General features: G+C 39.9%; 1 protein-coding gene across 1 annotated transcript in view; it reads left to right on the top strand.

The window, feature by feature from the left end:
• Positions 1-24,330, top strand: part of DCDC2 (doublecortin domain containing 2) — a 59,945-nt gene that overhangs the window by 28,296 nt on the left and 7,319 nt on the right. Inside the window, exon 9 of the mRNA XM_054381540.1 lies at positions 13,275-13,378. Coding sequence (XP_054237515.1) covers positions 13,275-13,378 — 104 coding nt within the window. The remainder of the gene's footprint in view (positions 1-13,274; positions 13,379-24,330) is intronic.

Below are 24,330 nucleotides of genomic sequence, written 5' to 3'. Positions count from 1 at the left end.
CATTTTTAAAGGCTCACAGTTATTATACAAGACACAAAGAATGCAGGGAAAGGCTTTTACATGTAGGCTGTTATCCACCAAGCATATCTTCAATTGTTGCTACATTTTCTTTTGTTGTTGTTTGTTTTGTTTTGTTTTGTTTTGTTTTAAACAGATACACTGACTTCTGTTGTTAAGTGGCCAGTACAAAATTCTTTATACAGAGCTCAAAATCTATATATTCTGATCTAGTATCCTGTTCAGAGTACTGCTCTGGTCTGTACCTGTCTACTGAGTAGACAAATTTCAGACAGACCTCTTACATTAAGAACAGCCAAGCCACACAACTTTCCCTGTTAGGCATAGTGCCATCATGGTGATTTTCTGTATGCTGGATTTTTTGGCTTGAGGATTTTTGTAAGTTAAGTTTCTACAGTTTTTTTGAGGTGTCTTGGAGCAAATGGCATCCTCTTCCCAAGGTGAGAGAAATTAATTCTTTGCCTTTGTCAGCCTGGCTTTTTAGGTTATTGGAGGTTTCTGGTTGTTTTCTTCCATTTCCCTGTGGAGGGAGGTGTAGCAGAAGCAGCAGTTTCTCTGTCCTTTCAGCAGGCAGTGACTAAGAGACAAATCTTTGGTGGACAAATATAGGGAGATATTTACTTCTTATTCAGTGCTATTGCTGCTCCACCTGCTGACAGAAATGGTTGGAAATCCACCAAGTTTATTGAAGAAGTGGCTGCTTGCTTCTTGCTTCTCGCTTCAGTTTTTCTGTGCTTTGCGAGTCATGCATAACTAGGAGAAACTGTTTAAGGCAGCCAGTTCTCTTGTTTGAGCTAAAGTGTATGTTGGGGGAAGCTCTCTGTTCTTTCTGTGTCCCTTTATTTATCCTCTGTATGTGAAGAGCTGCTAGGAGAAGCAGAAATAGACAGTTTGATGTGTGTGCTGTTCTGCAAATCGAGATGGACCTAGCTAGTCATGCAAGCAGTTGGTGAGGGAGATGAATTCTCTAGGTTAAATTCAGACAGTGGTATGGGATAAGAAACCCAGAGGCATGTAATGGATTTTTGGTGGGATGCAATCCTCTCTTTCACTGGGTCTCTGCTCATGAGGAGATGTATACTAAGCCAGTGAGAACTCTTGTCGCTTGCCGAACACAACCCCCAAAACTTCTTATGCTCTTGTAAGTCTTTAGGTGAATCACAGTGACAAATGCAGGCTTGTGAACATCTACAGACTTATATTTCCCCAGGTAAATTCCCTCATATTTGTCCAGCCAGATCAAATGGAAATATTCCAGGAAGCAGCTGCCTTAAGATTGTCATCACAAAGCTACTATGCAAAGTGATTTTCCACTCTGCGTGTGTTTTAACAAGAGGTGCATCCTCATTACTACGTTACATATAATACGTGACAGCTTACATGTATTTCTTAGCCACATGATTCAAATGACAATTAATTATGCTTTATTTATTTATTTTATTCTTCAATTTCTTCTTCTTTTTTTCTTCTGGTACTCTGCAGTAAATATGAATTTGAATTTTTTTTCCCTCTCTGGCAGAGGTACAGCTTCTTCTCTGGAGTCTTTCAGCTGCCCCCTGGATGTGTCCCTCTGCAGCCTGTCCTATGTGATCCTGCTGTGGCAGGGTGGTTGGACTTGATGATCTCTAGAGGTCCCTTCCAACCCCTAACATTCTGTGATTCTGTGATTTTTTTTTCCAGTTACACGTCAGGATAGAGGTGTGCTTGAAGCAAAGGCCAGGCAGGCTGCAGGAAGTGAGCTGTTTTGTGGAATGCTTGAACTTCAGTATCCTCCTTCCCAGCCAATCCTTTGTGTCAGAGACTGCCCTCCACAGAAAGCCAGTTGGATCATAAAAATATAGGGTTGCAGATATCAGCATTGCATCATATTTCTGTCCTTTATTATTCGAAGGGACTGAACTGCTGTGTGATTTGTGGTGATATTAGGCTTGCTGCTACAGGCACATTATTTTGTGACTTGATAGTCTGTTTGGCTGTCAAGTTTGTTTCTTTATTTCTCATTAGCTGAATACTTCTCACCCATAGGACTATATGTTAAATTAAACATAGCACAGGAGCTTCATTAAGTATTTCCACCAAATTACCTCTCTGCAGGTGAGAGGTGGAAGTTCTTGTTGATGGACATTTTGGAACAGGGGTAGATGGTGGAGTAGTCCCCTTCAAAAGCTTTTCCTAGAAACCCTAACCAATCAAATCAGCTTTGTGAGCCCACTGACTCCAACTCTTGCCATTGGGGTTTTGTATGTTAAGTATTCATTACAAGTTAATGTCAATTCTTTGCTACAACTGTGGAACAAGAATCTTTAATTCAGTTAGAAAGAAAGAAGACTAACGGGCAAACTCTGGACAAATTTTGTTGAAAATTAAGGAACTGTTGTTTAATTTTTAACAAAAAAAGTTTCATTGAAGTTAATGTTTAAAGGTACTGAGTCTCTAGGTTTCAGTATACATTAAGTAACCAGCATCCAGGCATTTTGTGTGCATATTTGTATTTACTCTGTGCTTAATATGCTTTTTTTCACATGCATGCTGGGGACTCATCCTGTGCCGTTTGGGTGTGAAAGAATCTTGTGCTGGGACAGGATTTTAGGATTCAGATGGCAGGTGAAGGGCACTTGCCCTTTTCTAGGGGTACTGTTTTCCTTCACCTGTTTTCAGTACTTCTTATATACCATAGACTTACATTAACATCCAGTCCAACTTGAAAGGGCAGAATACAGAACGTTGCTCTGTGTATTGATGCAAGCTCTTCCCTTTCTCTTAATGTGTTTGCTTTTCATGCTCTGAAGTATCTCCCCATCAACAGGATCTCTCCCTCTTTCTGTCACCTTGTGTTTGGATGAGATGAATTCCTGCAGCAGTTGTTTGACTAGTGGGACTGAAGTGGGTGATGGAAATACCCTAAAAGCTGGTAATGAGGGTCCTTTATTCTGTATTAAGGCCCTTCATTTTTGCCTGGAGATGCAAGTAAAAGAAGTATGCAACTTCTATTAGGCAGTTAGTATTGTACAGTCAATTAGCTGTATTATTTCTGCTAGATTCAGTTAGTGGAAAGCAGCATTGCAGCTTTCTTCATAGTTTGCTTGAGTGTTTTCAAGACTACTTTGAACATATGTTTGAGGAACAGAAACTGAAAGGGAAGTGTGCAATTGGTGTTTTCTTTCTCTTCCTATCTTTGCCCAGAGATGTCAAGCTGTAAGCTCTGCCTTTGCAGGTTGAAGAGGAAATGTAAGAGCAGGCATGAGCAAGCCAGACTTCTCAGCATGCCTGTTGTCTGTATCCATTACTGGCTGTTAGCCAAAGTGCTACTTAAGCATTGAACCTCTGCATAGTGAAATCTAAAAGAGGATTATTTGCAAAGACTCCAGCAATAGTCTATGTGGGCTCATCTTTGCCTTGTCCAGTCAGAAGGCATGAAGAGAAGTTCAGAAAAGGCTATTTATTTGGAAAGGCTGCTTGTTTCAATGTTTCCTCATGGCAACAAGAAAAAGCAGAAAATCTTAAAGGTTTCTTGGCCATGGTATGCTTTCAGATCCCAGCTGCTCCTGGAACTATGTTGGGGGCAAGATGCATCTTGTCTGCCTTCCACTGTACAAGCGTTAGAGAATTAATTCAATCTGGGCTTCGAGGCTCCAGCTGTCAAGAAGAGACAAGTGTGTCTGGAGATGCCCATTCTCTCAGTTGACAGTGAAATTAGAATTTTACCATAGACTAGATTTAGATTTTAGATGATGAAGTATTGGATGTGTCATGTATATAATTCCTGCCTAGAATTAGGACATTTTCAGTTTCATTTTTGAGTGAGGAGTCTTACTTGGAAATTGAGATGTATTTTTGATGGAGAGCTGGAAGCCAGCTCCAGGAACACAGTGATAATGATTTTTTGCCAAGTATTGCTTTGATCAGTACAGCTTCTCTGAAGGCTCATTGCAATTCCTCAGTTGGCTTTGCAGGTTCATTAAAAAAAAAATTAATTCCAATTCAAAGCCTTTGGTTTGGGTAGGGGAAACACTTATCACCATCTTACAATTTCTATTTTATTTTTTCCCTGATGGACAGTGAAAAAGACTCTAGGGATTTTAGTTGGCTGCATTTAGCTGTCACTGATGTTGGATTAATTTTTTTTTTATCTCAAACCAATAGACTGAAGAGTGAGTTTGCACATTTTGGAGTGTATGGAAAATAAAAAGGGAGTATTCATAGTAGAAAATATGTTGCATAGTAGAAAATATGTATTCTTTACTGTCCTTTCCCTGGACAGACTAGCAGTTATGTGGATTTTTCAGTCTTTTGAGTGCCAGACTATTTGAAAGTGATGTTTCCTGGGATTTAAGATCTGAAGAATTATGCTCATAATATATTTAAAGCTTAACCCAGACTTGCAACAGAGTTGAGTTGGGCTACCTGTGTTTTTATTATGAGTATCTTTTTTAAAGCACTGAGAATTTCACCAGCATGCCATTCATATTGCATGTCATAATCCTCTCAAATCAAGATGACTAAAGAATTTCTTAGCATTGAAAGCTCTTTGTGCAAGATTTAAATTCACTGCTTAGAGAAAATCCAGTAGACTGAGCTGGTACTTTGGTCTTTGTAACCTATGTGGTATGCTATTCATGCTATGATTGGACTTTCATTGCACTGGTAGGATCATAAATAATGTTAAATATATTATGTGTGACAGTACTGCAACTGGAAATGTGGGAGTTAGAGCTTATACTAGTGCAGGTAGTTCAGCAGAATCTGAGCTTATGGAAGTGGCACTGAAGACACATTTAATTATCAGCATCTTTGTTTAAGGTTTAAAACAACCAACCAAACAAACCCAAACAAATCCTACTTATTTTACTTAATTTTTGGTTTGCACCACGTTCTGTAAAGCATATGCTGGGGGGAGTTGAACAGAAAAATAGTAAATTCAGAAACATAGTAGGAAATTCTTGAAAGAGAACACCATCAGTGAAGCCAACTCCATTCAAATTGTGGTCACATTGCCTGCAAAGTAATCCTCCACCCAAACTATGTAACAAGGTCGAGAAATAATGGGATGTGATGTTTGAGTTCTCACTATGATTGGAAAAAAAATATATTTGCAATGGTCTGAGCCACTACATAGTTCCTCAGATCTAGTTTTGAGTATTATGAAGTCTTTGAAGTTAGCAATCATTTCAGTTTCCTGCTTTTGCTATTGGCTAAAAGAAGGAAATTAATTAAACAGAAAGCTGCACAGAACAGTGGGTATGACAACCACCCCTGCTATGGTGCAATAAAATGATGAACTTGCCAAGAGCATAAACCTGGACTGCTGAATATCACCTGTATACTGTGAGCAAAAACTGTTGTCCACGTTTTCCTGCTGACAGCTGTGAGGAGTTCGTGGACAATGAGGCAGAAGCAGTGCACCCTGATGAATTTTGCATTTGACATCAAAATGAGTGGGGAGGTTGACACTCCAGATGAGAAAGCCACCCTCCAGGAAGATCTGGACAGGCTGAAGGAATGGGCTAGCAAGAACCTTATGAAGTTCAGCAGTAACAACTGCAGGGTCCTGCATCTGGGAATGCATAACCCAGGAGTGCATCACAGACTGGGATATCCACCTGGCTGGAGAGCAGCCCTGTGGAAAGGAAACTGGGGGTCCTGGTGAAAACAAACTCAACATCAGTGAACAGTGTGCTGTAGCAGCAAAGAAAGCCAACAGGATGCTGGGTTGTATCAACAAGGGCATCCCCAGAACAGACTAAGAAATCATTATCTCACTCTACTGAGCACTTGTCAGACCATACCTGGAGTGCTGCATTCAGTTTTGGTCCCTACTATACAAATATGATGTGGACAGGCTGGAAAGTTTCCGGAGAAGGGCCATGAGAATGATCAGTGGAGTAGAAGGCCTTGTCATATGAGGAAAGGCTAAGAGAAGTGGGTTTGTTCAGCCTTGGAAGAGAAGGCTTAGGGGAGACCTTATTACCATGTACCAGGACATAAAAATAGCTACCAAGAGGATAGAGACTCCCTTTTTTCAAGGAGTCACATGGAAAAGACAAGGGATAGTGGATACAAGTTACTCCTGGGGAGATTGTGATTGGACTTCAGAAGAAAGTTTTTCACCATGAGAAGAGTTAGACATTGGAATAATCTCCCAAGGGAAGTAGTGGATTCCTCTACACTGGTCAGCTTTATGACTCAGCTTGACAGGGTGCTGGGCCATCTCATTTAAACTATAGTATTGCCTAGAAAGGTTGAACTAGATGATCCTTGAGGTCCCTTCTGACCCAGCATTCTATTATTCTATTATTCTATGAGTCTGTGACTAAAAACCTCTATTTAAAACACAGACATATCCCTGCTGTGTTGTCAAAGCAGCAAAAACTGTGTTGAAGAAAAAGAGATTGTCTTGTTTCTTATTTATAGAGATTTTACAGGACTTGTAGGTTTATCCTTGCATAATAGGAGATAAAAACGCAATCTATGGCAAGAAATGAGAACCTCTGTTGCTGTTAGTCTGTATTGTTACATTGCTATATCACAGTAACCAGAATATATGGCAGTGAGGATGGTAAACCTTGCAGACTCTTTATTCAAGGACATGGTGAGTTTCTTTGCATTTGCATTTAGTAAATGGAATACGTTGCAAAACATAAAATGAGCAAATAGTACTTGGCAGAAGGAAAGCCATGTTGCTTAACTTGCTGCAGGATGAATTGTAGGTGTACTGATGCTGGGTTTGGAATGGCTGGACCAGGACAGACATTTCAGGGCTTTTGCATTTGCTTTGTGACAGTTTAGCCCTTAGGATCCAGCTGTACCCAAGAGAAGGCTGAGTTTTGGAACAGGCATGGAAATAAAAAAGATGTGGTTGAACAGGAGGTACTTTATTAATTTCAAAATGCAAATGGTCTCAATGATCTGTCATTTAGATAAAGGAATAAATGAGATGCTTAGAACCATGGAGAGAATTAATAAAGTGAATGACCAAAGTAGGGAGAAGGAAGAAAATACCTCATATTATGGCATGCAGTCCTTCATTTTTCTTCCTGTTTATGTATAAAAATGAGTGAGCTACTGCGTCTAGCTAAGGCAGCTTTTTCTTTGCTCTAGCACTATCACTTTTCCTATCAATAAAGGAGACTGCTCAATACAAGGTCAACCTCTAGAAGCACCTTTTGCAATTTCTCTTGAGGTACTCAGATGTCAACAATCTATAATGGTATGAAATCTTATTAAAAATTTAGTATTTTTTAAAGAGAGGAACTAATTGCTTAGAAGCTCGAGGCTGCAATGGTATCAGGTAAGGAAAAATACTTTTTTTTTTTTTTGTATTCCCAACAGTTTCATATGTATATTTCTGCCAGTTTCTTTTTAATTCCATTATTTTTTGAGGACAGAAGTCACAGGCATACACACACGTGAAAACCTATCACCAAAGCAGTGGGATTTTCTGGAAATTAGCATTATACAAGGGTGATATTTTGAAATGTAAAGGAAATAACAACCGAACAACCAAACCTCCCCCCCCCCCCCAAACCAAACACCCCCCGACCCCAAACCCAAAAACCACAAAAGAAAATAATGTTGTAGACAGGCACAGGCATAAATGCACATTTCCCCCTACTCCTCACAGCAATCTACTCGATTTAACGCACCACAGATTTTTTACATTTTGTTTTTAATTTGACTTAATGTTTTTATGAAGCAGCCTCTGTGGTAACTCACATTAATTTTTTTTTTTCATAGTCACATTAACTTCCTTGCTTACACAGAGAGCTTGCAGTTAGTAAATGCCTCTGATTTCCATAAAACATAGGGCAGGCTATTGTTACAATGATTTTTTTTTTAATCCCTACTGCTAAACTTCAATCAGTGTAAAATTTGAAATGCATTAATACTGCATATGTAATTTGTGCTGCAATAAGTGTTTTCCAGTTAATGCTGATTAGGGAAGGAGCTTATATAAGAGCTGTTAATTGCTCTGCTTAATCATTTAAAACATATAGGTATTTTATGTGTTTAGTTCAGGGTATAACTCCATTACTATTTAATAAAGTCATAACTTTCTTGTTTGTCAAGTATACAAACGGATTTCAGCTGCAATACTGAAGGGCATCAATCAGAAAACGATCTTGGCACTTTAGCCAAGGTTTGCTCAATTACACATGCCCCAATTCATTGATGATCTCTGTGCATGTGGTACTGAGTGACAGCACAATCTACTGAACATCTGTGTATTGAGACAGCTGGTAGCCTGTCAGGTGAAGTGCTGTTAGTCAAAATGTTTTGGGCATTTATCAATTTACTGTTGCTCATGAGTAATCTGTTCTGCACCTATCAAGAGATCAGCCAGAAGTGAAAAATATCTAGAAAGTTTGCCTGAATGGCCAGTAGACTCTTTCACACAAATGAATTCTCATGGGCAGCAAAGCCAGCATAGCTGGTATGGGTAAGAGACAGGACAGAGTAGGCAACTGAAGATTAAGATCCTTGGCTACTCAGAGTCAGTATGTAATGACTTGCAGTGATCCTGATATCATTTTAAATTGCACTGAGTTTGCCTGTTGCAACAAAGTCATAGAGGTGAAATACTCTAGGAATACAGTACTCCCTTTACTTATCTTTGGTGGACCAAGACACTTTATGACATATCCCTTGTCCAGGTACAAAGTCAAAAAGCCCACACCCTATTTATAAGCCATCATCCTTTTTAAAGTTCTGGTCCAAACCTGGCCACTCTGCCTTTCTCCTACTCATAGCCTCTGGACCTGATTTACATTGAGCTAAGCCGCCTGACAATGTCCTCCCTCATGTAATTTCACTACTTTTATCTGCTAAAAATGTTCTCTTGTTCTTACTATTTGTGTGACTCCATTGATGCTAGCTTTAGAGGTTAGCCATAAAGTAGGTGCTGATGTTTCAGTAACTGCATCTTTGCTTAGGGCAGGTTCAGTTGGTTCACTGCTGTTTTGAGATACTGTCTACCTCTCTTCGGTAGAGCTGTTGTCAGGCTTCCAGTATTTCTTTTCCTGGTAGCCCTCACAAGGCATTGGGGAAGTTGGAGCCTGAAGCAATCTTGGATCTTCTTGAGATTTCATTTGTCTTTCTCTCTGTTGGATTGTGGAACTGGAGAAGAGATGAGATAGAGCTTAACTCTTAAAGACGCTCCACAGAAAAGCACTTGCAGTTGTAGTTTCCATTCATGCTTTCAGCCTGAAGCCTAAAAATGCTCTAATTCTTTCCCTAGACTGTAGAGCCACTATTCAGAGTCTTACAAAATATTGTTTGTTGTAGGAATAAGTAAGATAACAATGAACTTTTGTTGACAAAAGCAGCACTTACAGTGGTGTGGAGAACCAAGACCTAACTGAAATAAATCCTCTGATTTATACTTGTCAGCAAAGATGTAGGAAGACATTTTGGAATTCCAAGTGCCCTTGAATCCTTTGCTGCCATCATATTCTACTGTAGTTGGAGCAAATGGATAGACTATGCCATAGCTTAACTGCAAAGGCTTGGCCTACCTTCCTTTCTGATCTCCTTCTAGAGAGCTTCTGCCCCAGCCTTGCCATGACCCTGATGGTGGCCAATTCTCAATTAGTTTGAGGCACAAAAGTCCAAACTAGCTTTCGCATGAGGAGCATGTTAAATCTGCAGTGTTTTATGAATCATTATGGGTAGGTGTAAATGTTCCATCTAATGGAAGTGCTTTTTCAGTGAGATACACTACTGATTTCTAACTTCAGCAGAGATTGCAATATAAGCCCATATCAATATAGAAAGAAGGCTTGCAAACCATTTTTTTTTTTCATGTAATTTATAATGTTTTGTAAGATGGCTTGTGGGTTTTTTCCTCCCTTAGAGACATGTGTAGAAATTTACTAATAATTCAGAGAGAGATGTGAACTATTAGTTCAATAAGATTTTCAGGTGTTTTTTTTTTTTTTCCTAAACCAAAAAGCATTTCTGCAATTGTACCTATGAAACGTGAGGCAAAATTAGACAATGTAACTCACTTGCTTGGGAGGTACTGCTGAGTAACTCACAGCACTGATAACAGTGATTAATGTGTCTGCAGGATCCTGCTGACAAGGTTTTGACACAGAATCATGTAAACAGGTCATACCTTAGACTTTCACTCAGCTGCCCTTTTCCAGATATTTGTAAAGTAACATGCTGAAGGTGTTCCTAATTCTGGCTGAAGCACAATAACAACACTAATAATTTTTACATTTTAGTCTATTTCCTTAATGTTCTGTTTAATCAAGTTACTTTTTTATAAATTATTTTACAACTTCTGTGTTTCTTGTCCCTTTGGGTATCAAAAGGCTGTGTGTCTGCTAATATAACACTAATTTCATTTCTTGCTGTTTGGAATTTTTTTGTTCAAGTGTTACAACTTTTCCAATTAGTGTTTTGTTGTTTTTTTTTTAATGTATTTTGATACATTTCAGAATTAGATATTTTACTTCCTTCCCTGGCTATTAATGGTGTACATGTGGTTTGGACATTTGTCTTCCCTACTTCCATATTTGTGTAGGGTTGAAGAGTTGATTTCCCTTTTGTTGTCAGTTTTCTTTTTTCCTTAAATAATTTTTTGTTTCCTTTTCTGACAATGTTTTCTGCCATCTTTTTAGAATGTAACTAATGTTGCTTTCTGTTGTATGCATTTGGAATATGCTAATCTTTAACTGTTTTCCCATTTTGTCTGAAAACACTGTCCTTGAAGGGTTTTTATGACTTCTGTGGTCACTAATCTTTCCCATTGCAGCCTGACATCCAGTTTTGGCAACCTCCACTCTGTGGAAGAGCAGGAATGCTGTTCCACTTTAGAGTGCTTTCTGTGCAAGACAATGAACAGTATCCTTGAAGAGCTCTTTTCAACTAATCTCTTTATGACCAGCTTTCTGAGCAGATGCTTATTAGAAAGTGCTTGGAAGAAATCCCATGGGGATTTCCATTTTTGCTGATTGAAATCCCCCTTTGGAGAGTTTTGTGTACACTGTTTTGATTGGGAAAGTTGATTGTATGACTCAGGTGGAAACTTACTCTGTTCTTCCCCCTCCCTCTTTGTTTCATGATTAAGGTTTTTGAAAATACTGCAACTTCTGTCTCCTTGTACTGTGTTGTTTAGCATAGTCATGAGGCTGATCTAAGTTGAGGTGCTTTAAGAATCTTAAACTCTTGAGATGAATTTTGTGGGTTTGTCCTATAGGGCCAAAGCATATTCATCACCCTTATACTTCTGCTCTGCTGGAGAAAAACCTGGTAAGAATTCCTCTGCACCAAAATCTTTTTACCTCTAGAGGCCAGACAAACCCCATTTTGGTTGAAAGACGTGGGGATCTTGAAGGCAAAGGTGTTATTATGGAGTCTAAATGGAATGAGGGTGATATTAAATGGAGTTCTGTCAAATGATGATTTGACTTTTTATAGTTCAGTGAGCCAAGGAATCTAGGAAAAGGTTATTTTCTTAGGTATTTAAGGGAAGGTCTTGAATCAGGAGGGTCATCATGATGATTTTCAAGAAACACATTACATTTTCCTCTCAGAGTATGGTGGTGATCTATATCTCAATAGAGTATCTATGATGAGAGGCAGCATTGATAATATAAGGTAAGAGAAACAGAACCTTCTGTCCCTGAGGGAGCTCAAGAAAATGGAAAATGTGAAATGCACTGATTATTTGAAAAAGTACAAGCTGCACTTATTCAGATGCATTTTGTTTCTGCTCTTAAGCATTCCATGTTTTTATTGCTGAATTTGTCAAAAAACCCTGTCTCTGCCAAGGGGATCTGTAATGAGATACATACATGTAGAGTGTCCAAGATTTACTAGACTGCCAGCAAATACTGGATGTCCTTAGTTGGTTTCAGTGGAACATACTGCAACAGGTACATTTACAGTGGTATGGTATGCCTCAGAGTTTTGTTCCCATGGTAAATTTTTCCCATTGCCCTTGTGATGAGAAAGTAACTGGAAAACTAACTTCCAGAGTAGTCAGTGGTGACTTTTTATGCAAGTGGACTCAGGACATCTCTAAGCCTTGGGGTTTTTCTGCCATTATTTTAACTCCTTAATGTTTCTGTGAATGGTTCAGTGCTACACTAAGACTATTTATTTAACAGTGTCAGGCAGTGCAGATCAGTTTGCATGGTCAGTTGATATTAGCAAGTTCACATAATTTGATACATAATTAAGAGACAGTTTGAAGCAGCACAAATATTTTTTCCTTTCTCTTAATGTAGTCACTTACTATGCTGGATATGAACACATTAGCATAGGACTATGTCTTTCCTAGGCAGATGGAGAAAGAGGGGGATGATTTGGAGTAACCCATGCTTTTAATTTCTAAGGGTTTTTTTTCAGTTTGAGGGGAAGGGAAAGAGAAATGTGTGTCACTTGGAAATTGTTTGTTTTCTGTATGTAGCTGTCTTCACTTTCCAAGGTAGGTCTTACTGAAAGATCTGTGTTAGAAACTTCGAAGAAGTTATTACTTACACTTGGGAGGGGAAAGCTACTCACATGAAATAGTGTAAAATATTTGCAGTATTGAATATTATTGTAACCATTAGTCTTGTTAGCTAAGAGTATGTGCTCTTTTAATGTGGATGTGGAGTTTCAGCTAGAATTCTACTCACACATGCCCAGGCGTGGGAAGTAGCATTCATCTCAACTGTTTCTGTTAATCTTTTACTCCTGTCCTGGTTCACTGATTGTAGAAATAGAAGTAATATGTATCTATAAAAATTTCAGGTTCACTCTTGACCTTTGCCAGAAGTGAAGGAACTTCAGATCTACAGCTTTATTCAGTCTCTGTTTCCTTCCCTTCCCTTCCCTTCCCTTCCCTTCCCTTCCCTTCCCTTCCCTTCCCTTCCCTTCCCTTCCCTTCCCTTCCCTTCCCTTCCCTTCCCTTCCCTTCCCTTCCCTTCCCTTCCCTTCCCTTCCCTTCCCTTCCCTTCCCTTCCCTTCCCTTCCCTTCCCTTCCCTTCCCTTCCCTTCCCTTCCCTTCCCTTCCCTTCCCTTCCCTTCCCTTCCCTTCCCTTCCCATAAATAGAGTAGTAAGTAAGTATTTGTTTTTGAAAAGGGAAGGAAATGGAATTGACAGTAATGGGAGATGGAAAACTTCATGAGAAGAACTGCATAGGGAAAGATGGGGCAGCTCAGAAACCTGCTCTCAGAAACAAAATCGAATGCAGTTCAGTAGCTGTGCCACACAGTGTCACAATTGGTCTTCACTTTCTATCCTGTATCTCTTCCCATTGTAGGTGAAGATCTTTACAAAGCAAGAGGAGAAGATGAGTCTGAAATATGGGGGGCAGCTGAGGTGCAGGAAGATGAAGATACTCACGTGGAAGTTCCGCTGGACCAGGTATTGATCACTTTAAATAAGTGACTTTTCTTTGAGGATCACAGCTTGGTTTGCTTTCTGTGTTTTCCTTCAAGTGCAGAGCAGAATTCTGCAGGGATGGTTGTAACAGCTCAATGGGATGGCTTCTTTCATGTGAGCTGTAGGCAAATCTTCCTTTCTTTATTAGTGTGTCAAATACCAGTTACCTCTTCATCGGCTTCAGAACTGCTCTGAGAGCCTTTATAGGCTCTACTGTCAGAACCTACCCCTGCTGGAGCAGTGTAAAGGCACAGAGTCAAGGTCAGAATTATTGCAGTACTCAACCACACACAGGTGTGGATTGGTCTGGTTTTTATTGCTGGCAGCACTTTCTTCTGAACAACATGGTACTTAGTTGACAACTCTTAAATCATAGGGATGTATGGGCAATAAATAGGTCTTAATAACATAAGATTATAGCCCCTTTGTTTTACTTTGATTTCTTTGTAAAAGAAACTCTTATGAACTGAAATATTACAAGAAATAGGTAAGTTGACATTTATTCCAATTCAGTGGATAGCAGAATTCCATAAATTATTTGCTATAAAATAACTTTTTTATTTTCTGCTAGTGAATGGCTGACAAGCCAGCCCTGCTTTTTATCTTATATGTTCATAGGACTTTGCCAACTTGTTCAACTTTGTCTCCAACCCTTAAGATGATGCATTGTGCTTTTAGTATTTGTGGATAATGGCTTGAGGCCTGCCACAAGACAGTGTTTTTAAATCCAAGCTGCAGTGTAAGGAATCACATTTTACCAAATAGGTTTCTAAGGCTAAGATTCATCCTGACATCATAAGGGATTCTTGGACATTTTTATGACATCCTGGTGGTCAGCTCAGTGCAGTTAATGTGAGGTTGTAAACAAATGGGAGAGAGTTAAAAAGAGTTGTTTTTTAATATGCTATAATTACCCAGGGGAATGTGATGGAGCACAAACAATCCAGGGGATTTCTGGAGTGTGCTGGAGACAACTTTTTGATGTAGGCAATGGGATACATGATTAGGGGAGCCATTCCTCTGGATTTTTTACTCATGAAAAAAGGGGATGTGATAGTGGCAGTCTTAGTTGCAGTGTCCATGAGACAATAGAGTTTAAGATCCTGAAGAAAGTGAGAATATAAAATAACAGAATAAATATCCTGGAATTCAAGAGTGTGGGCTTTGTCTTTTCTGGGACGCTGTGAGGCTGCCCTGAAGTGCAGAAGAGCATAGGCGACCTAGTTATCTCCAAGGACTTCTTCTTCAAAGTGCAAGAACTGTCCCCATGTGCAAGAAAACAAGCAAGCATAATATGAGATTGGTTTGAACAGAGGACTCCTGACCTCGTAGTAAAAGAAGCAGAACGTGCTGGGTAGAAAAGGGGATGGTCTGCTAGGGAGTAGTACAGAGAGATTGCCTGGGCGTGCTGGGATGGAATTGGGAAAGCCAAAGCTTGCTGAGAAATGGAAACATGCATGTGATAGGAAATAACCTACATGGATTTACTGTGGGCAAATCATACAAAAGCAATCTCCTTGCCCCGGTGGCTGGCTCTGACTTGCTCTCAGGATGAAGGCAAAGCAGGTACCGTCATTTATCTTGCTTTCAACGTAGACTTCCATGTTAGTGGGACAAACTGGAAGAAGTGTGATAGATATGGGGAGGAACTGGATTTGCAGAACACAAAGCAGATGAAAAGCTGGATGGTTCAGTGGATCTTAAAAGATCAGGTGGTTGAAATTTAACTGACACCTATTTATGGGTGGTGGTCTTCAGGGTTTGATACTGGGTTTGATATTTTTTAATATCTTCATCAGTAATATGGATGATGGCATGGGGTGCAGGCCAGCAGTAAAGCCAGGCTGTCAGCTTCTATGCAGGGCTGCCTTTCAGAGCAATCTCATAGAATCATAGCATCAACCAGGTTGGAAGAGACCTCCAAGATCATCCAGTCCAACCGATCACCCAGCCCTAAGCAATCAACTAGACCATGGCACTAAGTGCCTCATCCAGTCTCCTCTTGAACATCTCCAGGGATGGCGACTCCAACACCTGCTGGGCAGCCCATTCCAATGGGCATTCACTCTCTCTGTGAAGAACTTCTTCCTAACAGTCTATACTTCCCCTGGCACAACTTGAGCGAACAACAACAGCTTGAACGAATAGACTAGCTTGAGCCTCATGCAGTTTGACAAAGCAAATATGAAGTAGGGCACCTGGAAAACACCAACTGTGTTTTAGAACAGTCTTGGCACAGGTAGGCTAGGGAACAACTGCAGAAAGGGCCATGCAGCTCATGTGACTAGCAAGCTGCTGATGAGTCATTGGTGCTTCACTATCTCAAACAGGAGTTTAGGGGACTAGAGCTTATGACACAAGAAGAAGCTTAGGGAGCTGGGTTGGCTCCATCTTAAAAGGCTAAGCAAGAGGAAGCAGATCAAACTGTTCTCTTCAGCTACAGATGGAGTTGCAGAGAAGACAGAGCCAGACGTTTCTCTGTGCTGGACAGCAAAAGGATGAGGCAAATGGTCAAAAGTTGCAGCAAGGAAAATTCTAATTGGACATAAGAAAAATGTTTTCACCAATGAGAACTGTAAGCACTTTCCTGTCCAGATTGGATGGTGATGTTTAAAACTAAACCAAATAGGGCCTCGAACAACTAGTTTTTACTTTGAAGTTAGTGTCCTCTACACCAGCAGTCTTCGAAGTGTAAGGTACAGAGCTCAGGGACAATGAAAGACAATCCATTAGGATACAGGAATAAAATGTTAGAACTTCAGTAGCACATGTATATAATTTATAAATAAATAAATAAACAAGCATACTGAGTGTTTGTGCTCAAATAGTTTCTAAGGGTAGGGATGTACAATCCAAACAGATTGGAGACCACTGTTGTAAAAATCTCTTCTCACGTAACTTCTTTGATTGTGTATTTGCCCATCTTTGGTTATCTCAGTCCTATAATCAACATTTTTTTTAGTAAGCTTTGATTTTTTATGCTTGCTATTTAGTTTGCTGCTTTTTCTTCAACTTCTTTGCATTGAGTAAAAGAATACTAGGCATATATACATTGTGTTCTCCTTTTAAGAAATGTCTGAGGGGAAAATAGAAGTTTTATAACCTCATACTTTGTGTATTAATTTCTGCCTGTATTACTAATCTGTACATTAACAAAAACCACAAAGGAAGTTGCAGCTGTAGCCATTTTGAAGAATGGCACCATACCATCTGAAAAAACCCAGAACAACCTAGGTCTCTTCATTTTATTTTAAGCTGCTGCTTCTAAGAAGGATAATTCTCAGTCATTTATTCACTTCAATGGGAAGAAGTGTTGCTCTGCTATTTTATAGATATTGTCCTTGAAGATGTGTGAATCAGGTGATTGAAAGAAGCAAGATCATGACTGTTCTGGTCCCTGATATAAGGAATGCTACAGCTCTGCCTTTTCACAGCAAATACCTGCCCCAGCTTTGGAGGCTTATGTACTAAACACCATTTGGCTCCCTAGCCCTGTTAATTGCAGTTGTCCTTGTGAGGTGTTGAGATAATTAGGATCTGTTGTCTTGTACTGATAGCACTGACATTAGGAAAGAACATGCCACCTGTCATCTTAATCTCTCTTTCTTATGACATTCTGAAATATATCCTTTCCTAGTCTTGACAGTGTAAACAATCAAATGGAGAAATCATTAGCCTGTTTTTTTTACTGGCCTCTGAAGGTGTGTAAAGAATTCTTCTTTGGTAGTGCAAAGCATTTAACAGTGTAAATTGGGTTGTCAGGTCTTAGTTGTTGACTGCAATTCATATGAAATGCGTGCAAGAGCCCCAGAGTTGGCTGCCTAACTTCTCCACGGAGATCACACAGTGCAGACAGCAACTCTGTCCATTCTGCCATGTGTCTCTAATTCGTCTCAGCCAGAGGATGAGGAGAAATCACTAGGGATGGGAGAATAGTTAATTCTCCACTACCACTTCTGTACTTGGCAGAAGTAGCTGCTGTGTTTGATAGAGCTGCCAGTGAGCTTTCAGTGTTCTGGCAAACTTGCAACGCTAGGAACTTGTGTGAGGTTGTGTACCAAGGCCCAAGCATTGTCTCAAATGGAAATATTCTTTAGTTGCTACCAACTGATGTTGCTACCTGGATGAGGAACTGAAAGCAGGTGTAGGTGAGGGGGGGAAAAAAACCATTAAAACCAGTCATGCACACTATTAATAATTTGATTTTTGTATTTTCAGAAAAGACAAACAAAACATGAAAATTTATTCAAATTCAAGCTGTGTGTGGTTTATAATTTTAAAATTTCATGTATAGTTTCCTAGGTAATCTGGCCAGAAGCCAGGTCTTTCTGAGTAGCACAGAGTTCTTTTTATTCCCAGATAACTGAGGTTACTCAGGCCTTGGAAGCATTTAACATTTTACATGTTCATGTTCTCATTAACGACCATTTAACACAACTTTAAATTCTGTGATATAAAGCTTTATAGCTTTTTCTTATCAGAATTGCAGTTTCTGTTATTGCTAGAAATATGGAAAAGGACAGACATGCAGGGCTTGACTGTCTTGCATAATGCATAAATATTTACATGCCAGCTTTCACTAGGATTCTGACACTTCTGATAAGCTATCAGCCACACAAATGAGATGGTGAAGATGGAGCTTACTCTTTTTTCTTTGTAAGCACCTTCTCTGTCTTGCCATTTGAAGTACACAGTTGAACAAATGCCAGATTAGCCATTAACTAAACTTAACGTAATACTGGCTAGACACCTGCTTATGTCCTCTTCTGTAAAATGCTGTCTGCCAGCTTTCCTCCTGACTAGCTGACAGTTGTAATTGAACATCAAGGAAGAAAAATCAGTGTTTTGCCTAAAACCAAACCAGACTCATCTGTTCTATGTTCTGTACCAAGACTCCAGCTCCCAAATGCAAAATGGATAGTTTTGTCTTTTGGCGTGCAGACTTACTCCAGATTGGTTGTTTTCATCACTGCGTCAACATCTGTGGGAACTGATGGCAGACTATGAAATCAGTTGTGCAAACATCAAGGAAACAAGGTGATTTTATTGCACTTCTTGGTAGGGAGGCAGCAAAACAATACAAATTTATTAGATAAAACGGTAATTAAGTGTGCAAATGGCAAGGGAACAAGGTGATTTTGTTGTAGTCCTTGGTAGGAAGGCAGCAAAACAATATATTATATAAGATATTATATATAAGATGATAATTCAGTGTGTTACTTTGAGTTTACTGATAAATATATTAAAAGCAAGTCTTTCTGAAATAGAAAATTTTCTGACTTGTAAAGCTTTCAGAATAAACTACTACTTTTTCTTTAATTTTATATAGGTTCTGAAATACAAAGGCAGCAGTTGGTAGTAACAGTATTGAAATAACACTGCAAGTTTGCATTGATTTATCCATTTCCATAAGCATGGTTGTTCTTCTCCTACACTGAGCCCCTGGGAGGTGGTGTAAGTCTGAGAATTATGAGATAGGAAGTTGTCCAGTTTATGACTCCTACATGGAATTCAGGTATGTTGTTTGGCCAGCCTACTTTGCCTTGGGCTATATGATACTGACTATTAAAATGTAAGCGATATAGAATGAATCTGTTGTGTTTTGGTTTTTCCCTTGCAGATTCAACATCCTCATCTGCCTCTCTTTTTCTGTGTTTATTTGTAAAAATCATTGAGTGATAAATTTGTCCAGCAGGCACTGATTTGGGTTTTTTTTTGGTAGATGTTCACACTCTTGGGTCTTTGTCTAGCCATTTGTTTTCCATTATTACAGACATGCCCAGTGATTAATGCAGTCCTGATGCCACCCATTATTCCCCATTTCCTGGGCTGTAATGTGAGATTGTGTTGCTCCCCTAGGTGCTCTATCTGGAGTGTATCATCAGTAGCAGAATATTTGCACCTTTCAATTTGGGGTTTTCATTACGGAGTATACATTTTGCTTTAGAGACCAAAGATTCACCTCAGTGAACAGAATAAAATATTTATCTTCCCTATTGCTGAAGGCAAAATGTTAAAATGTTACATTGATTCAACATTAAACCAGGCAGTCTGCTCGAAGAGACATTCCTAGAACTTTTCAGGAGGACACATTTTGCATTTCAGAATGGCATTTGGAAAGAATACATTCAGAACTTCTTATGCTCAAATTGCACTACAAATGATGCAGCTGTAATTTAAGCCTTATGGATTCTGAGTGCTGAAAAGCCAGCAGATAAGATTTTCCCTTGCATGTTCTTCTTTCAGCTCCACTGAGTTACACTTAGTTTTTTTAATTGTTTGTCTGTGCGAGATAGGGAAACCTACTTTGGTTTGCAACTTGCAGCTCAGAATGAGAAGAGAGATCTTCCCTCGTTTTCTGCATTGAATGACTGTGATTTCTGAAGCTACAGCATCAGGGTCTGATCTTTAAAGGCTTCTGTGGCAAACTTGGAGGGCTTTCACTTCTTCAGAGCAAGGCCTGCAAACGCAGTTCATCTTCCTTATGAGGAGAGGCTGGGCTGGGTCTCTTTAGCTTGGAGGAGACTGAGAGGTGACCTCGTTCATGTTTATAAATATGTAAAGGGTGAGTGCCAAGAGGATGGAGTCAGGCTCTTCTTGATGATGCCCAATGACAGGACAATGGGTGGGAGTTGAGGCACAGGAAGTTCCATGGAAACATGAGGAAGAATTTTTTCACTGTGAGGGTGACAGAACACTGGAACAGGCTGCCCAGGGGGGCTGTGGAGTCTCCCTCTCTGGAGATAATCAAAACCCACCTGGACGTGTTCCTGTGTGACCTGGTGTAGGTGATCCTGCTCTGGCAGGGGGGTTGGACCAGATGATCTTTTAAGATCCCTTCCAGCCCCTAACATCCTGTGATACCACTCTGAAAAATGTTTAGTCTCTCTATGTACACCTGTCTTGAAAAAAAATCTAGCAAACCTAGAGCAGATGATCTTTCAAATTGCTTGACTTTTAGGGCATTTTCCATTCACTGTTGAAGAGTCTGTTTCTGGAAAAAAACCCACATTTTTGTATTTTTCCAGCCTCAGTAGGCTTTTAATGCTTACCAAACTTCTAGTCTACAGGATGTTCAACAGATCATAATGTATTGTAGGGTGTGAAGTTTAGGCAAATTTTAATGTACAATTAGAAAATGTTATGGAAAACTAGGCATGATTGTCAGTGAAACAGCTGAAGAAAAATACTGTTGACTGAATGTGTCTTAGAAGAGTAAAGATCTGATGAGATATTTCCTTCTCTGCCATGGTTATCTTGTGATTAAGGTATTATTCATGCATCCAGTTACCACACAATGAGACTGAGGGATGGAGTTTGAAAATCTGTTTTTCTACTCTTCAAGCTACATAGTTTCCTATGAAAAATTAAGACTCAGGTGCTGCATTTGTTGATTAAAAACAAATAAACAACCCCCCCAACAAAAACCACAACACACCCAACTCATAAAAAGGTTGGTGTTTAAATGTTGTGGGGATAAAGACTTTTTCACCTTTGGGTACAGCACATTTACTATGTGGGAAGTGTAAGACTGATGAACCCTTAACTATTCATTTGCTTGTTTTTAAGAGCCTGGGTTTTGTAAATGATGTGCAAGAGAAGAGGGCTGCTGTCACTTAGCAACCCTGTCTGGTTCAGGAACAAAATGTTTTGCTGTTGGAATCTGTGGAGTGCTGCTACAAAACATTCCTGACTGGGTAAGAGCAGGGATAGTTCTGTTCTGGAGAGGTTTGATGCAATCAAAGTTAAGTATTCCTGATGCTGCGTTTGTGATGTTTTCATGCCTGTATTTGTAACCATTAAGATCTTCATTGTCTATCTCACTTTTTGTCTGTTGTGGCCATTAGCCAAGTAAACATTTCCAAATGGCTTCAATAAAGCAAAATGATATATTAATGGTACAAAGTAATTTCCACCTTAAATGATTTGTGATACTGCACTTTTCAGTATTCTAATATCAGTTATATACCAACCCTCTGAGAGGTTACATTAGTACCCCTAAAGGAAAAGAAGCCAAATGCCTCAATATCTGAAGATTTCCTGACTTATTGCTGTTGAATGATGATGGCATTTGGTAATGTAGCTCTTAATGAATAATAATATGATGAGTGTAATTAGAATACATCTTTCTTTTTTAAACACTCTTGGTTTTTCTGAGGTTAAAAATACCATCAAGCAATCATACTTCTTGAATGCAAAACGAAATTCACTCTGTTCCTCATCAACCTGCTAGTAAGCCAGGTTTCCAGAAGCAAGATGGATCCTTGTTTCCAGCATGAGGTTGAGAAATACTTCAGTTGTTCTATGTGCTTTTGATTGAATATGTCTTTCAGCATACATACACAAGTCTTTTGTCAGTGAGTTTTATTGCTAGTTCATGACAGGCAAAAATTGTGCTCACATTCATGAAGGTATTGTTTGAAAATTTCTTATTTTAACTACTGTGCTTTCAACTGGGAAACTGCAAAAGCATTATCTTCACTTCAAAGATGCAGGCAGCAATAGAAGGTAAAAGGTTCCTTTCCATTTTCTTACAACCCTACAAAAGGCAAAATTACAAACCTGTATTTGTTTTAGCTGGCTGGTCCCACTAGAAGGGACAGGGGACAGGAAGGGTTACCTCTTCTACCCACTCCTCTCCACGGTGGTGCAGCAAAAGCCAGGAGGTCGAAATGGCTATTCAATACCATGCTGATGTCATGCTCACTGCAAAGACAAAGGCTGGCTGGAGCCAAAAGGGGTTATGAGATGTGGAGTGTTTTCTATAGCTTGTAAAGTTTCATTTCCCAGGTTTTCAAAGTTTTTTCTCCATTTCTGGGCAGGGGTGCAGCCTTCTTGTACTTCTGCTCCCGTTTTGTTAGTTCCCCTGCTGCTATATACACCAGTATTTTTGTTTTCTTTTATTATCTGCAATAGTAACTCTTCCTATCTCAACTTCTCAGCTCCACCTCTTGGGTTCTTTCCTCCTTGCCCAACCCTGAGGGAAGGTGGGAAAACCCCATCCATTGCGAGTGGACTGCCAGGGCTCAGCTGCCATTTGAGTAAAACCAGGACAAAACCTTGCTATGAGTAGTTCTGACTACAGGAGGAATCACCAGAAAAGTCCTAGAAGTGACTTGTCTGTGAAGTTTACCTCAAGGAATAAGAATGTAGTCACCTTATGCTTTTCTAGAAGGTCCTGAATTTCTTGCTCTCAGGTTCAAGTCATGCTGTTGGTTTTTGCCATGTGGACACAGGACTAAAGTAACACAGGAAAACTTATTCTGTAGTTGCAGTACACGTTTGGTTATCCTGGGCTGCAATGGCCTGGGTGCTTTCAGCATACATTTTGCACTGCCCCTTGTTCTCTGTTTTGATTCTGGAGCCTCTCATGTCAGTATGTTGATATTCGATGCACAAGTCTGTTTAGTTGTGTTAGATAGTGGTGATAGCCCTGAGTCACTCAGGCCTGGACATACAAGTGATCCTCTGGATTTGAGATGCCCTGAGCTTTTACAGGAATCACAAATGCAGTGTATGACTTCCTGTGAGCCAACACATGGTCCGAGAGCTGAACTCCATAATTTCTCAGGTGCAAAAGACGAACAGCAGGGTCCCACATCTGTCTTGCCTGTCCAGCCAATGCATTCCGTAAAGGAGTTTCTCACTGGGAATATTCTGGATATGTAAAGGATGACTGATAAAAAGCTAAAAACTAAGATGCGAAACGCCACTTCGTTTTTTAAAGTATACAAGATCATTGCTGGCTTCTAGACATGAGTGATAATTTCTGCAAGGGCATGTAGGGCTGAACTGGCATACCTGCTCTGCTTACAGTGTGTCCATCCCAATTTATTCTGACTGAGAGAGCACAGGTTACAGTAACTCAGATGTGTGCATAAATAGGTGAAGGGATGGCTGGAGTGTATCGAATTGGGAGTGGCATTAGGAAAAACTTCTGTATGAAAAGCGTTGTGAGGTGTTGGAACAGGCTGCCCAGCGAGGTGGTGGACTCACTAGCCCTGGAGGTGTTCAAGAAGCATCTAGATGTGGTGCTTCAGGACACAGTTTAGTGGTCATGGTTGGACTCAATGGTATAAAAGTTCTTTTCCATGCTTAATAATGCTATGACTCTATGGGGGTGCTTTTCCCACTTATTCCCAGTTATGCTTACTTCAGCCTCTAATACAGTCACTTCTTGAGATCTTTCCCTACTCAAATTTGGATCTGATGCCCATGTACTAGGACCAGAGAACTGCTCATGGTAGACTAGTGCAGCTCTCCTTCTGGAAGAACTCTCTCTTCTCTTTTCTTTGTAACTCATGCACTTGTGCTTGTAGAGCAAAGGGTTTCCATCTCATATTGTCTCCCTACTCACACAGGAGAGATCACAGGGTTCATTGTGGCATGTACTGTTCCTGTTTAGCTGTAGGAGAGTTCAACTCTGCCAGCTAAACCCATTGGCTCACCTTCAGCTTAGAGTGTCCTGGCTTCACACAGCCTGCTCTCAGAAGCAAGCCCCCTCCCCCACACACAGATGGGCAGGAAAACAACCCCAAAAAACTCCTCTGGGTTGAGATAAAGAGTTGACTGACATGCTATACAATTATCTTAGCAGAAGGTGTGTGGGGTTTTTTGTATTGAACTTAATGTTGGCCTATCAAAATCATGTTTGGGTTTGTCAGTAAACTATCTAATATCCAAGAGTAGTGGAACATCCTGAAAGTAGCCATGTTAAGCATCTAGCAATCACTAAAAGTCAATAATTCATGTTTGAATATTATTTGAAAATCCATTCTTTCTCAATAACACTGGTTTCACAGTCTGCCCCTTTTCTACCCCACCCATCCCATTTCCCCACTTTTTCCTCTCAAATCCAGAGCACCTGGGCTCTGTTGGAGTCTCCTCCCACCCCAGGTGTGGCCACTTTGCCCTCCCCTCCTACTCCCCTTTTT

Source organism: Indicator indicator, chromosome 6 (genome assembly GCF_027791375.1).
Source record: "Indicator indicator isolate 239-I01 chromosome 6, UM_Iind_1.1, whole genome shotgun sequence".
NCBI lineage: Eukaryota > Metazoa > Chordata > Aves > Piciformes > Indicatoridae > Indicator > Indicator indicator.
The sequence above is the reverse complement of the archived record's forward strand: the minus strand, read 5'-3'. Positions and strand labels throughout refer to the sequence as shown.